Source organism: Ostrea edulis, chromosome 2, assembly GCF_947568905.1.
Source record: "Ostrea edulis chromosome 2, xbOstEdul1.1, whole genome shotgun sequence".
Taxonomy (NCBI): Eukaryota; Metazoa; Mollusca; class Bivalvia; order Ostreida; family Ostreidae; genus Ostrea; species Ostrea edulis.
In genome coordinates this window covers 93,115,042-93,131,339 of record NC_079165.1, presented here as the reverse complement: position 1 = coordinate 93,131,339, position 16,298 = coordinate 93,115,042, and the positions used below count along the sequence as shown (strand labels likewise).

Genomic DNA, 16,298 nt, shown 5'->3' with positions numbered 1-16,298 from the left:
CGGCTGCCACTTAATTTATATGGCGGCCGCCAGTTAATAAGTTGCGGCCGCCAGTTAAATGAATATTAATTCTATACCCTGGCACCTATTGGCTTCCGTAGATATCACTTTGAATCGAACACTAGGGAGTTGAAGCATAACTTTTCCATACAAAGAAAAACGGATTCAATGTTAAAACATTTTTCTCCAGCTTGGACTCTTTCTTGCGTGACTATTATGACAGCTGAATGTGACCCTGATTTAAAATATTTTCAATTAATCCTGAGAAAGTAAATTTGCATATTTGAGTTCATACAAGGAACTCACAATTTTTATCAGGCACTATTGCAAACAAATTTTCCTTCAATTTTTGTGTACTAGATCAGCGCCATTCATCTGGGATTTTTTTTTCTCTCTCTATAGAAAGTATCCAGACGATTGTTGGGAATACACTGTATACATAAACGTATAAAAAATTTAAGTTGAAATATCGTAATTACCATATATATATATATATATATATATATATATATATATATATTTAAAAAATATGAAAAGAAAACACAGAAATCCTCCGTAAAGCTTTAGCGCTTTCATTATATCTTCAGAAGCTTCTGAAGATGTAATGAAAGCGCTAAAGCTTTACAGAGGATTTCTGTGTTTTCTTTTCATATTTTTTAAATATTATATCTGATTACTGAGACTCTATTTCAATAAAAAAAAAAAAAAATATATATATATATATATATATATATATATATATATATATAAAGTTAAAAATTTTAACGGAAGCGCTTTCTTTTCATAATCCTCAGGCGTTACATTTTTAAAAAGTTTTGAAATAGCCTGAGGATTATGAATTTTGGATTTTAGTGGTGCAGTTGTCTATAAACGATGGAGATATTTATTCCTATTAATTTTCATTTATACTTCTTATTTTCCCAATTTTATTTCAATATTATAATTTTTTTCCTTGATCTTAATTCTAACTTCCTGTTTTCTCAATTTTATTTTATTTCTAAGATACGAAATCAGAAAGTTATAATTAGAATTTTAGAATACCAAAAATTGGATTACGAAAGTGGAGACAAGAAAGTAAAAAATAAAAGTCAGAATTAGTCACTCTTGTTGAAAAATTAATACGCCAGGGGGCTCTACTAGCACAGTTGTACACAGGTGGTATTCTCTCAAGATTTTACGCACGAAAGAATTTTTTAAATATCTATCACCGAAAACTACCTTTGATGAATGATACATTTATATGGGTTGAATCGCCGTGTCCTACACGTTGATCACTACCGTCCGATTGACAAAGGACAACACCTGTTACAATGTGTAATCGGACTTATTTCATCAAATGACATCAAATAATCCAAAATGATTAATATCAATAAGTTAGATGATCACAGGTGGGGATGAAGGAACGCGCTCCTTGAATATTTTTTTCCCCCGATTATATACTGTAGACTTGTTCTGGAACCCTAGATATCATACTTTTTAAAAGTCTTTTATAACAAACCCCAAGCAAAAAGGGAAAAGAGAAAAGGCTAGATCTGAGTAAGTCTTAGATGCTGAATTTATTAAAATTTAGATCCATTTTGTTTAAACTTGTGAAGTGCGAATAAATCACCATACACAGATAAATAGTAAATGTCTGTATACTTGAATACATTCAAATGAAAAAGTGAAGATAACGAACAATAATCAATCTCATAAATACCATAAAGAAATCAAACGTTGGACAAAAACACGGACCCCTGGAAACACCAGAGGTGGGATCAGGTGCCTAGGATAAATAAGCATCCACTGTCGACCAGTCACACCCGCCGTGAGCTCTATATCTTGATCAGGTAAATGGAGTAATCCGCTAGCAAAACTTGGTATGAAACACGTCAGACAACATTCTACCTCATATGACACATTGTATTTGCAAATTAGATCATTATAATGACCATAGAATTTGTGAAATGCTGACTTTGAATAAGAGTGTTGAAACCCATGTAAGATCAACTTATTTCTCAGCAGAGTGTCTCGATTTAAAAACTTATCATACGCAGACCATGTGAGAACTAGAAGAATACTAAATAATCATTTAATATCGTTTGTAACACACAATTTGGTTGACTGAGCAACATATTCTATTTTCAACAATATAGATTTCTATGAAAAGCATTATATGTTTTTGGGGTGATGGGAGGGGGGGTGGTCAACAGACTCAACACATCCTTAAAATATATTTAGTGTAGTTTGTAAGCGTCGAGTCAAATTTAAGTTAAATGAATGTTACTACAGCAAAAAGTTGGTTAGGGTGAAGCAATGTATTAAAGGAATCAAAAAGTATCTTACGAAAATGACATACCTCTTACATGGGAAAAAACCACAGCGTTGATTAATTCGGGTTGCGACAAACATTGATTTCCATAGTAAACAGGTGTGTGCACGTAGATGCTTCAAGCGCAGACTCCCAACGTGTTCAGTCACAGTAGACCTCTAACTTAAAGCGTATAACACTATACAATAAAATGCATGTAGTCGCAAAACAATTGTACGACTCGTCACAATAGTTTCAAGGTTAAAAAGTGTGTGTGCGTGCGTTCATGTGGGTGCGTGTGTCTGTGCGGGTAGGTGCGTGGGTGGGTGTGTACAGAGGACTATTTCATTGTCATAATTTGAATGAAAATATAAATATCAACAATACATGTACATTCCTTTTATTTAATTGCTTAGCTGGGTAGTTCAGTAGGTTTACGTGTCACCTACTGATCATGGTTCATGGTAGAGTCTAGCAGAGGTTTAATTTTTTATTTTAGATTACTTTGTACTAAAACTGTATTTTTAGCAAAATAAGGTATATGTAAAATTGAATCTTCAATTTCAAAATATCATTGTACATATCGTTGTACATATCCTCCACTTCTCATCCATTCTACATATTTCTGGTGTTATTCTTCTCTTTAAAGCGCAATTATCGAACTTTACAAGGGATTTAGACAAGACCTCCTTAGGATTGAACTAAGGTCAATTCTACAAACATTTTCACAAAGGTACGTATATGAAAGCGTTTCACTTGCTGGTTTCTTTGAACGCTTAATTGACTTTGCCACTTAAATCTGAATAACAAACATCCATTACTTGAGCTGTTAAAGGGATATTTGGTCGATTTAAAAAGAAAAACGTCGAATTCTACAAGATTATAACGAATCCATTTCTACTCATGCGTGCTCTAATCAAGATTTAGTTCACATAAAAAGGCATCAAAACAAACTATTTTTATATCGGAATATAATTTGAATCCAATATCAGTAAATGTGCCGAAGGGATTATCAACAAAATAAAGTGACATTCATAACACGAAGACGTTGACACTATTCGGGTTTTACTGTTTGGGTTTGGATGTACTCAGGAGTACGGTTTAGAAAGGATGTACTCAGGAGTACGGTTTAGACAGGATGTACTCAGGAGTACGGTTTAGACAGGAATACGGTTTAGACAGGAATACGGTTTAGACAGAGTACGGTTTAGACAGGATGTACTCAGGAGTACGGTTTAGACAGGAGTACGGTTTATACAGGAGTACGGTTTAGACAGGAGTACGGTTTAGACAAATTGTGCGGTTTGGATAGTTTTCCAGTAAATTGATTGTACGGTTTGGATAGTTTTCCAGTAAATTGATTGTACGGTTTGGATAGTTTTCCAGTAAATTGATTGTAAGGTTTGGATAGTTTTCCAGTAAATTGATTGTACGTTTGGATAGTTTTCCAGTAAATTAATTGTACGGTTTGGATAGTTTTCCAGTAAATTGATTGTACGGTTTGGATAGTTTTCCAGTAAATTGATTGTACGGTTGGATAATTTTCCAGTAAATTGACTGTGCGGTTTGGATAGTTTTCCAGTAAATTGATTGTACGGTTTGAATAGTTTTCCAGTAAATTGATTGTACGGTTTGGATAGTTTTCCAGTAAATTCATTGTACGGTTTGGATAGCTTTCCAGTAAATTGATTGTACGGTTTGGATAGTTTTCCAGTAAATTGATTGTACGGTTTGGATAGTTTTCCAGTAAATTGATTGTACGGTTTGAATACAGCAAACACATAGTACATACACGATGTTTCTCAACAAAATATTATTTTCCGTGACATTTCACATACAATGCACTTACATTCTATCTTTGTTTCTACAAATCCTTGAGTATATTACCAGGTTTGTTTTATGTTAGCATATTTTGATAGTTCCTGGTTTTGGCTAGTAAAAATGTAAAGTCAGATCATATGCATTGCAGTAAATTGTGTAAATGGACATTACTTTAGCAAAGGAGAGAAAAATCCAACGAGCTACCCAGACCGACATACAAAGTATGCTAATATTTCTACAATACAGAGGATTCATACCCATTAAATTGATTTCGGATATCATTAGAACTCTTCATAACGAAGAGATGAAAATATAAATTCAGAGAAAATGTCAGAAACGTTGTGCATATGTGGCAGAGTCATTTCTTATCTAATATGCATATAATGCATTCATATATGCATTGTTATTATTTCAATTTTCTGCCCTGTGTTGATTTAGTTCTTCAGTTGAACTACCCTCTCAAAGTCTTGTTTACCTAAAGTTCTTGTCCCGTGTTTACTAAAGCTATACAGCTCATCGGTTATAAATACAAAATATTTACAAATATATACAAATAAGATAGTCAACAGTCAGATTGGTTCCCGGTGACATCTGGAGTAAGACAAGGATGCATCATATCTCCTCTCCTATTCATCACTGCAATAGACTGGTGTATGAGAACAACACTAGGAAATGAAAATACAGGCATTAGATGGACCATGAACTCCTTCTTAGAAGATTTGTCCTTTGTTGATGACATCTGCCTTCTGTCAAGTAATGTTAACAACATGCAGAACAAAACAACAAAATTAAACGAAATTGCTCAAAGTATAGGCCAGAACATTAATGAAAAGAAGACCAAAGTAATGACTGTAAACAGTAATACAGCTCAACCAGTCAAGATAGGAAATAACATCATAGAAGAGGTTGAGGATTTCAAATATCTAGGCAGCATGTTAAATAACACCAATTGGATGGCGAAAGACATCAAAGCCAGAATAAGCAAGGCGAGAAACGCATTTTGCCAACGGCAATCCATATGGAGAAGTGGGTCGATCAGTATGAACACAAAACTGAAAATATACAACAGTAACGTGAAATCTGTGTTACTATGTGGGGCTGAATGCTGGAGAATAATACAAACTGACATGAAAAAACTCTCCTCATTCCATAACACCTGCCTCCGAAAAATCTGTAAAATCTAATGGCCCAAAAAGATATCGAATAAAGGGTAAAATGATTCATCTTCAAATGAGGACAGCAACAGCCTTGGAGTTGATTGCATCAAGATGTCAACAAACAGCAACCTTAATACCATCACCCTTTTCTGTTTCTCCTATAATCAGATTTGATAGCTAGATATGTACCATCTGTTAGCTTAAACATGTACCATCTTTAAGGTAGATCGATCCTCATGTGATGTCATAGATTTTTGCAAAAATCTTTATTCAATCAAAATTTCACTGATAGAAATATATCTTTGCTGGTACATATATTTCCTCTACTGCATGTCTATTGTACAATTATTTTCCTACTATCGACAATTAATTGATACATATTAGTATTTTTCTAAATTGTTGACATTAGATATTTTTCATTTTAACAAGTTTTTTTTCTATACTTATTATTCCTCTTTGCATATTTAATTCTGTGATTTTCTAATGTTGACCTGCACTTCTGTTATTTGTTTGTCTGACATCTTTTTTTAAAAAAGGTGGCTGCATAATACATTTTCTTTGGTTATTAATTGAATTAAACTATATTGTGTGGAAATGTATACAGTGTTTCCACTTTCAACCTATTAATATTGATAACTCACATGAGGGTGGAACTACCTTAAACATGTACCATATCTAGTATCTTAATTGTGTCTTATTTATATTTTATATTGAAGTTATATATATGTGAATTCTTTAAGGTTGCTATTGTCCTCAGATGAAGCTATAAACATTTCACTCTGCTGTTGAGAAATGGGTAATTACCATATTTTCTTTTTATCAAAAGACTGCACATGAAATGCCTGTAATACTTATCATTTCCATTAATGGAACTCTTCAAATTAAAGGCGCGTAAAGTCCTACTACCGGGACAACATAATGTAAACACATTACTTAGGCATACGTAATAATAACCGACTGCAAACCACAACACTGATTAAAATTTTAAAGTCAAATTTAGGAATTGATTATTCTTACAAGAAAACAGACGAACTTATTAAACTATGTGAGGAAGAGAAGCTACTTTTGCCAAATCTGACAGATATAAAGCGTCAATCGCAAGAAGAACTGTGAAGGGGAAAACCGACATGCACATCCAACACAAGAACTTTTCTTGTAATTAATGTGATGAATATATTTTTTAAGTTATTCTGTCAGACTATGAAGACATTCTATTTTATCATACAATTAGGACAGGTTCATATGGTCATATGGCGTGGACTTTGTAATCGTACACGTAACCCCCCCCCCCCCCCCCCTGTATGCCAAACTGCATTTTTTAAAGACGTTTATAACACGAATTAACACACCTAATACGTTTCCAAACTGCATCTATGGTAATTTGAAAATTACAAAATATTGATGGACTTGGGTGTCCAGAGAACATCGTTGTTTGGAATTTTTAAAATAGGTGTGGTGGAGTTTAAAAAACATGTAACATCTTTAATAAGATAGTGTTAGAATATTTGAAAAATGCAGTTTGACTAATGGTAATTTTATTTAAATACACTATGTATTTTAACTCTTAAAAAAGGGGGGGGGGGTGCTCTGAACGTTTCGTTTATGTCCCCGTAATCTCGCACTTGCTCGCGAGATTTGTGCATTTTCTTACCAATGACGCACAAGAGTCATCAAAGCGCGATAACTCCAACGAGCTGGTAATGAGAAGTATTGTTGAAGGAGGAAAACTGAGTTATTCCCCTTTAATTTGTCCATGCAGTCTCTGTATTCATTACTCTTTACTTATACATGCAACAGTATTTGTTCCTTTCTTTTTCCAAGTTGATAGTTTGCTATATTGCACTTTGATTTATATTTTGACATCACTTGTGTGTGCATATTGTCCATACTCAGAGTAGAGACAAATAAGTTCAAAAAAGAAATATTTGATAATAATGTAAATTGTGAAAAAATTATTGCAATGGTAGTAATTTAAAATAGATTAGAAATATTTTTTTATGACAGATATATGTATGTCAGCTTTTCATTTATAACAATCATAATGTAACAAAATGAATTTGATGTAAGAATCATTGTTTTTTGGGGGGTTTTTTTGGCCAAGAGATGTAGGGATTACACTCCCCCTCCACCTCTAGATTTACAATTGCTGTTCTTCATGAATTACATGCACTTATACCTGACAGTATGTTTATTTGTTTTCAATACATACCACATTTATCTATATTTTTGTTTAATATTTGATTCTCTTGAATGAATGTACATGAGATCATTACTTAACACTTCTGTAATTTTGGAGAGACAAAACTGAATTGTTCCCCTTTGATTTGTTAATGCAATATTGCTTACCTGCACATATCTTTAATTACAACGGAATTTGTTCATTTCTCTTTTCGAAGTTGATAGTTTGAATTTATTGTGTACCGGTAGTTTAATTTTTATTTTTGTCAACACTTGTGTGTTTGTTGTCCTTCAAAGATGTATAGTGGTGTCTTCACAAAATGATTAAAACACTTCTTATGATGTCCCATATATTTATGTCTATTTGTGAAGAATATAAGAAAGATTTGTGACATGATAATTATGATGCAAAGCACTAAAATTATACACATTCTAAACTACAAATTGTACATGCATTTCTATAGCATTACACAGGAATTGTAATATGACTTCTTTATATATATATATATATATATAACATGGAAACAGCAGAGTTGTTTTTAGATGTACTCTCTTTTTAAAAAAAAGCATTAATACATGTACATTGTACTATAATCATTGAATCATGTGAAAACCTGAAATATTAATCGAACATGTAGAGAGAGAGAGAGAGAGAGAGAGAGAGAGAGAGAGAGAGAGAAGAAAGAGAGAGAGAGACAGAGAGAGAAAGAAGAAAGAGGAGAGAGAGAGAGAGAGAGAGAGAGAGAGAGAGAGAGAGAGAAGGTTCTGGAAACATATCACTTTCAACATAATGGTATTATTGATATCAGTAAAATAATAAAGTTTGCTGTTCTCGTTCCTTCAACTCAATTTTGTGTTACTTTAAAACAATGCAAAAAAGGAGTAAATTATATACACTGAAGATGCACATGAAACTTTGAATCGAATGTAAAAACTATACAAAGAGAACAAATATGTTGGTTTATGATACTTATAGAAATTTACTTTTGGAAAATTAATCCAAATACAACATTAAGAACTTGCAAGATTAAAATCTCTGTGTTATCCTCTGTCTCAAAGTGAGACCATCATTGTCATTTCCTTGATATGCTGCATGGTGGTGAAACACTGGCACAGCTGCCTCATTTGTGGCTTGCAGGGGTATTTTGTCGAGGATAGCCTTGTTGTGGAGCCGAAAGCAGCATTCAATGATTTTGATGCATTTCTCCGAACCAAATTGTAAAGTCCCACCAGTCTTGTGCATACATCTTAAATTATAAAGAAAATAATTGCCTCTTATAGTTTTGCTTTTAATTACTACACATCTACATGTTTGTGGATTCGGACCTCCCCTTATACCTTCATTGTCCAAATATTTCACATAATGTGTAACCATTCAGTGATTTGAAGCCAACTAATTGAACAAAGTAGGTGTAATTCAAATTTGATGTCTAAATCAATTTTTAACAAAATATTTGAAATTTCTTTTAAATTACCTAAACCTGCTCTTGAGTACACCAAAAGCTCTCTCTACTGTATTTCTAGTGGAACAGTGGGCACGGTTGTATAATAATAATAAATAATAATAAGACCTTTATTTAACCAGGATTACATATTTAGCGATAACGCTAGTTTTCAATATGGTCCTGCATATAACATACATACAGACAGATATTAGTAAAATAAACACAGATTAAAAGAAGTAGAATACATATAAACTTAAGAAATAATTATGAATGTAAGATAAATAGAATACAAAATGAAGCTTAAAAAGTATGGTGATAATCTCTAAGATAATTTCTCTTAAAACACGCAACACTCGTTGAGTTTCTTATGTTTTGACTCAAGGCATTCCACACTGTGCTCCCTGAAATGCTGAAAGATCTTCTATAATATTCTGTTTTTGCCCTGGGTATATACAAAATATTTGAATAAGAATTTCTAGTTTGCCTCTGACTGACTTCTGATACATATTTAAAAACATTTAAATAATCTGGCATTAAACCATGTAAAACTTTATACACTAAAATGACTTTTCTATAGACAAAGTAATCTGATAGAGGCAACCAGTTAAGTTCTGTAAACATGACATTAGATGGTGTTTCAAAATTTCTGATGTTAAGAATTACCCTTGCAGCTCGTTTTTGCAATATAAAAAGCTTATTCACATTTTCAGCATTTCTTGGATTGCTCCATATAGTACAACAATATGTAAAATGTGGAAAAATCATAGTATTAAAAATCTTCAGCAGCGCATCGTTTGACATAAAATATCTTATTCTTCTTAAAATGCCAATTCTCTTGGAAATCTTGTTCATAAGTGATTCTATATGACTTTTCCAGGACAAAGTTTCATCAATAATAATACCAAGTAATTTTGACTCCTGAACACATTCTATGACATGGTTATTTATCACTAAATTTAATTTTCGATACTTTGATAATTTGTACCTCTGCTCCTGCTGATTTGATGGCTGAGCAAAAGGTGTCAGAAGCCACTTCTTCAAAGGGTACCCAGAATCCCCCAACAGCCATCCATCTGTTCCTTCCATAATGTTTGGGAGAGAGGAATTTGTTAGGATGAAGGAGTCATTTGTGGATCCAGGCCATCTCACCACTATGTTTGTAAAGCTAAAGGAAATTAGCAAATATTTTTATTAAATTGTTAAATATTTATGTACAATTCATAGGCAAATGAATATATGTATATAATTTTGCTACAATTTTTTTTAAATTTCAAAAAGTTCATTTTTGTAGTGGTCATATTACTTGTTACCTATGTATCTGTGATAACGTTTTACCTGAGATTTGCATCCACAACGGCCTGCACGTTGATGGCATGGAATCCCTTCCTACAGATGAATGTGGGCTCCTCATCACCTGCCATCCCTTGAATGGGAATCAGGGTTCCATCGATGGCTCCAACCACATTGGGAAAATTTGCAATTTTATGAAATCCTTCCTTAATGCGGACGAGCTCTGGCACTGAAGTGGGGAAATTTATATTCCCTAGTCTCAGACATAAAGTGGAACAGACTCTGTGCACAATTCTTGATGCTGAAGCTATGGAAATGCCATGACTATCTGCTACTTCTGATAGATAATCTCCCTTTGCCAGAAATCACAAGAACAAAGTGTCAAGATTAATGATTTTCAAGGTACCACCTTAGATGCATGTGGACATGACTCCCCCTCCCCACCTTGGGTTTGTATTGGGATTATGATTTTCTGACATTGAACATTGCATATATATGCAGATATGGGAAGTCTTGTCAACAAGCACATGTGGATATATATTGTACCATATTTTTTTCAAAGTGGGGAAATGGAGAAGGATAGATATGGATTTCACCAGTGGCATAAATATATGTTATAACATTAACTTTCCTTAATGATTCTAATTCTCTAATTCATTTTGGCTGGGATACAATTTGATATATAATGTATTCTTCTGCCAGTGTTCATCCAAAACAGGGGGGTAAGTTTAATTATATATTCTATGAATGTGATAATTTTGGTAATTTTTGCACAAAATTTCAAGAAATTGTATTCAAAATTTTACTTCAAGTTTCCTGAACTGTTTGGAAAGAGTGAATGGTTTTGAAAATGAATTTATCATTCAAAATAATTACCCAGTCAAAAATTTACTGAAATTATATAATATTGAATTTTAGGTCTCACCATTTCCTTGAAAATATAATGATCGAATTTCATGCACAGTAAATAATTTTCCTTACCATCGGGATCATTCTATTTCTCATACATTCTAATATTTTCTTGTGATTTATTTAGAGTTGCAAAATTCAGTAATTTTTAATTGTGTAATCAACATAAATTTTTTAGTTTAGTGGGAAAAATGCAAACATTGCATCTAATCCCAAAAAATAAATTTGCTGTTTGCCAGCTTACCATAATTAAATGAAGTATTATGATTTTTTGGTGGGGTGGTAATACACTACAATGTTAATGACCATTTAATTAAAATGTTCATTACTCAATGTTCTATGTATGTAAATGAAAGTATGTAAAAATGCTGAAACATATTCTTATTAATTAAAAAAATAATTATATTTGTATGTCGTTCACAGTAGCTAAATAATACCATCAACGTGGAACTAAATAACCTGGGGACCGAAAATAGTGATAGTACAATATAAACAAGAACCGTATGCACTCTTCGTTATTGAAGTTAGCAAAGGCCTAACTTTCGATTTAAAAACTTACTTGTATGTGAGAAGGAATCGCACACGATCTGGAGGTAGGGTGTTGAATGCAGTTCCTGACTACATCTGTCAGTTCTAGGATTGTTTGCCTTGGAAATCGATACCTTGCAATCAAATCTGTGTCATTGTACGTATCTAACGGGTTAATTCGGTCCCGAAAAACTCTTTCACGACGCAAAGCTCTTTCATTTTCGAAAAGGATAAAAAACGCAGCCATTCTTATTGATACGTCATTTATTTCTATCTTACGACAATTATTTTGCACTTACGAGAAATGTTTTACACTTAAGAGAGGGTAGAGGCTCTCTTAAAGTTACGAGGAAAATCAATCTTACGATTTTCGTAAGTTTCTTTGTGAAAAGGGAAATAATCGTATGTTTTCTCTTACGATGATTATTTATCGTAAGATTTTTTGTGAAAAGGGCTACTGTATCTTAAGACCAAACAGTGCTGCATGGAGATGGAGATTAAAAGAAGAAGGTGGCGTTGGATTGGGCATGTTCTACAAAAAGGAGGAGAAGATATCACTAAGATTGCTCTGAGATGGACAATTGATGGAAAGAGAAAAAGAGGACGCCCAAAAGAGACATGGCGAAGGATGGTAGAACAGGAGATGAAAGACATTAACGGCAAACTAACAACTCAACTGTATGACAAACGGGATGATTTCAGCTTCTCCATCGTCAACTTCCCACATTTATGTAGCAATATTCCATTATCACCTGCATATGGTGTTTATATATCTCAACTGATTCGATATGCAAGAGCTTGTTCTGGGTATAGTCAGTTTTTAAATCGAGGTAAGCTACTGACAAACAAGTTGATGGTACAGGGATTTCAACAGTCTCGATTGAAGTCAGCATTTCGCAAATTCTATGGTCGTTATAACGATCTAGTTCGTCAATACAACCTCGCATTGGGTCAAATGCTGTCTGACGTGTTTCATACCGATTGTTAAGCCGTTCTTGGCACACTGATTATACCCCCCGCAACAAGTTGTGGGGGGGGGGGGGGGTATACTGGAATCGGGTTGTCCGTCCGTCTGTAGACGCAATGGTTTCCGGACTCTAAAGCATTATCCTTTCCACCTACTGTCACCATATCATATATATGGACTACCCATGGGATGAAGATGTTCCCTATTGATTTTGGGGTCCAAAGGTCACGCGCACTGGACATCGAAGTAGCAATATGGTTTCTAGGCTCTAAAGCGTTATCCTTTCCACCTACAGTCACCATATCATACATATGGACTACCCATGGGATGAAAATATTCCCTATCGATTTTGGGGTCAAAAGGTCAAAGGTCACGTGCACTGGACATCAAAGTAGCAATATGGTTTCCGGGCTCTAAAGCGTTATCCTTTCCACCTACAGTCACCATATCATACATGTGGACTACCCATGGGATGAAGATGTTCCCTATCGATTTTGGGGTCAAAAGGTCAAAGGTCAAGCACACTGGACATCGAAGTAGCAATATGGTTTCCGGGCTCTAAAGCATTATCCTTTCCACCTACAGTCACCATATCATACATATGGACTACCCATGGGATGAAGATGTTCCCTATCGATTTTGGGGTCAAAAGGTCAAACGTCAAGCGCACTGGACATCAAAGTAGCAATATGGTTCGGTTTGTCATGCCATTTGTTTTTTACACTCAGAAAAGAGGTAGTTTATACCTATTACCAACACCCTTTGGGAGATTGGGGTAAGCGGGGGGTATTCTTAGTGAGCATTGCTCACAGTACCTCTTGTTTTGACTGCGGATTACTCCGTTTACCTGATCAGGATATGGGGCTCGCGGCGGGTGTGACCGGTCAACAGGGGATGCTTACTCCTCCTAGGCACCTGATCCCACCTCTGGTGTGTCCAGGGGTCCGTGTTTGCCCAACTATCTATTTTGTATTGTTTGTAGGAGTTGTGAGATTGATCACTGTTCGTTATCTTCACCTTGCATAGGGAAGACCTGGGGGAAATAGAAAAGAAAGCAAAGACAGGCAGTTGTGGCGTCAGCTGGTTGAGGCCTTATGTGCTGATAGGCACGAAGAGGATAAGTAACTAAGATAGTAGAGGGTGAGCAGACATACAGATACAATTTTGAGGATATAAAATCAGTGCATTTCAACATACATATAACAATACACGTGAATAATATGTCGTAGCAAGTACAGAATTCATAAATTACATGAAGATCGAAACTTTGTAGCCTGTTGTAGGAACTTTCCTAAATTATTTTCTTTTGTATTATTTACACTAAGAAGTTTTACTTATTTAAAGACATTGGGTTTCTTTTGATAATTTTTTTTTGATATATTTAATTCTTAAACCGTTATAAAAAGAACATTTTAAAATAAAATGAAATTCGTCTTCTAACTCATATTAGTTTTGACTTTACTTAGACCTGATAGTACTACCTGAGACAACTTTTCCTCTTAATCGGTAAGTTACTAAGTTTATTACTAATGATAATATACTTCTAATATATATCTAAAATGGTAAATCCTATAATTTTGCATTAAAATTAATTTCCTATGTACTTCATCCTGAGTAAAAGTATAGTGAGAGAGAATCATTTATTTTAACTATAAAGTGTAAATATATGTAGTTCACTTGTCTCGCTATGATGTACCTTAATTAATGGCCATATTTTTATGATAATTGCATTAGCAGCTAGTTGTAAGTTATTTGATTAACTTGCAGGTTTGAACTTTATATGGTGACATTTATTTACCACATTGGCAGTTCACCATTGTATATATTGGCCTATTCCCATAGAATGGGCTTTCTTTTCAAGCAACTTTATAAACAACCTTAAATATCTACTTTGCTGAATAAACGCCTTGTTCCGAACCTCAACAGGAGTTGGTCATCATTACTATTTGCAATCAACACCCTGTTACACATATGCTTAATTCACTTTTCAGTCCTACACTGTATGATGAACCAATTCGCCAGCTACCATTGGTGGTCTTTCACCGATTCTCCATCAATGTCATCGATGTCAGATTTCTCTAAAATTTGCTCTTCAATACATATTTCATGACAATTTTATCTAACAAAGCAATTTAAGGATAGCCTCTTTGCATTAAAAAGTAAAACGTCTGCTTATAAGAGATACTCACATCTAAAGATAGCATGACCATCACGGTTACTATACAGTGACAAAAGTAATGCTCTGATTTAATGTATAAAGAATATTAAGATACATGGTTCACGGCAGGTATGAGAGGGATGCTGACTCCTCCTAGGCACCTGATCCCACTTCTGGTGTGTCCACTTCTACTTCTGGTGTGTCCACCAGAACACCACTTCTGGTGTGTCCAGGGGTCCGTGTTTGTCCAACTCTTAATGTGGTATTCTTATAATCACTGGTTGTTATCTTCACTTTTTCATCATCCAAATACCAATTTTCAAAAAACCAAAGTTTTTTGTTTTATTTTTCTAATTAAGTTTTATAAACTTTTCATGCCATAATTCTTATACAAATTTAATATCGCAAAAGCTGCATAAATTAGCAGCGTTAGTGTAGTTTCATTGCTTATTTTAAAAAAAAAAACAAAAAAACTTCAGACACTAACACCAGAAATCAGAAGAAACATTATATAATGGTAAACTTGACACCATACTATAACAAGAGGCCCAGGGGCCTTATAGGTCACCAGAGTATCATGTAACAACCTTCCAATGGTTTGAATTAGGTTTGTGTTTAAATATAAGAATTTTACTTTTGGATGGAAGAAACATTGAATAGCTATGTGATCATGAAGTACATGTGTCATTTTTTTTTGTTCAATCAATAATCCTTTCTAAAAAACCTAGGTCTGAGACATCATAAAGAAAAGGGTTATTTACTCCTTAGATAAAACCAATATAAGAAGATTTTCAATGAATTTCTACATTTCACTATATGACCAATAGAGCCCCACCCTAACACAAGAACCCCTGTCCCAGGGGCCATGAATTTCACAATTTTGGTAGAGGGCTCAATGCTCATTATAATTATGCCCACAGTTTGGCTTCTTGATGTCCAGGAGTAAAGAAGAAGATTTTTTAAATTTACACTCATTTTGATGGTTTTTGCCCCACCCCTCAGGCCCCAGTGGGGCAGGGACCACGAATTTCACAATTTTTGTTCCCCTTCACCCACAGATGCTATATGCCAAAATTGGTTGAAATTGGTTCAGGGGTTTCAGAGAAGAAGCTGAAAATGTTCAAATGTTAACGCACGACGACGGACAAAAACAGATAGCAATAGGTCACCTGAATGATTCAGGTGACCTAAAAATCACAGAACAGAACAGGACTATCTTGTTTTATCATTGTAATCAGACTGCCATCTACATGTAATTCACAGCCATTTATTGTAAAGGCTACTGTGGGATGGGGTTCCCATTAAATTGTCAAAGAAAATTCAAAACTTTCTTCTGACATATGATGTACTCTTTTTGCCATCATATCGTTTTAAGTACCGGTTATGGTAGCTCAGAGGTTAGTGTATTCATTATGTAACTAGGAGGTTGTGAGTTTCAGTCCTGCTCATGACATGGCTAAACCCTAAAACCGTATTACACATTGGTAAGTGATTGCTCCTTCATCAAATGCCCGGCATTTAGAAGCGAGTCAAGGGTCATTTAAATATGACTTAA

General features: G+C 34.2%; 1 protein-coding gene and 1 long non-coding RNA gene across 2 annotated transcripts; one reads left to right on the top strand and one right to left on the bottom strand.

Annotated features, from left to right (window-relative positions):
- Positions 1-7,701: 7,701 nt before the first annotated feature.
- On the bottom strand, positions 7,702-10,461 carry LOC125678283 (putative nuclease HARBI1). The gene is made up of 4 exons (XM_056155526.1): positions 10,227-10,461; positions 9,877-10,056; positions 8,922-9,017; positions 7,702-8,693 (listed from the first exon to the last, which is right to left on the bottom strand). Exons 1-4 carry the CDS (start codon positions 10,310-10,312, stop codon positions 8,474-8,476), a joined length of 582 nt encoding a protein of 193 aa, XP_056011501.1. The 5' UTR covers positions 10,313-10,461; the 3' UTR covers positions 7,702-8,473.
- A 1,191-nt stretch (positions 10,462-11,652) lies between these two features.
- Positions 11,653-15,298, top strand: LOC125678287 (uncharacterized). The gene is made up of 3 exons (XR_008800284.1): positions 11,653-11,775; positions 13,612-13,725; positions 14,052-15,298. It is a non-coding gene; the product is annotated as an uncharacterized LOC125678287 (long non-coding RNA).
- The last annotated feature ends 1,000 nt before the right edge of the window (positions 15,299-16,298 follow it).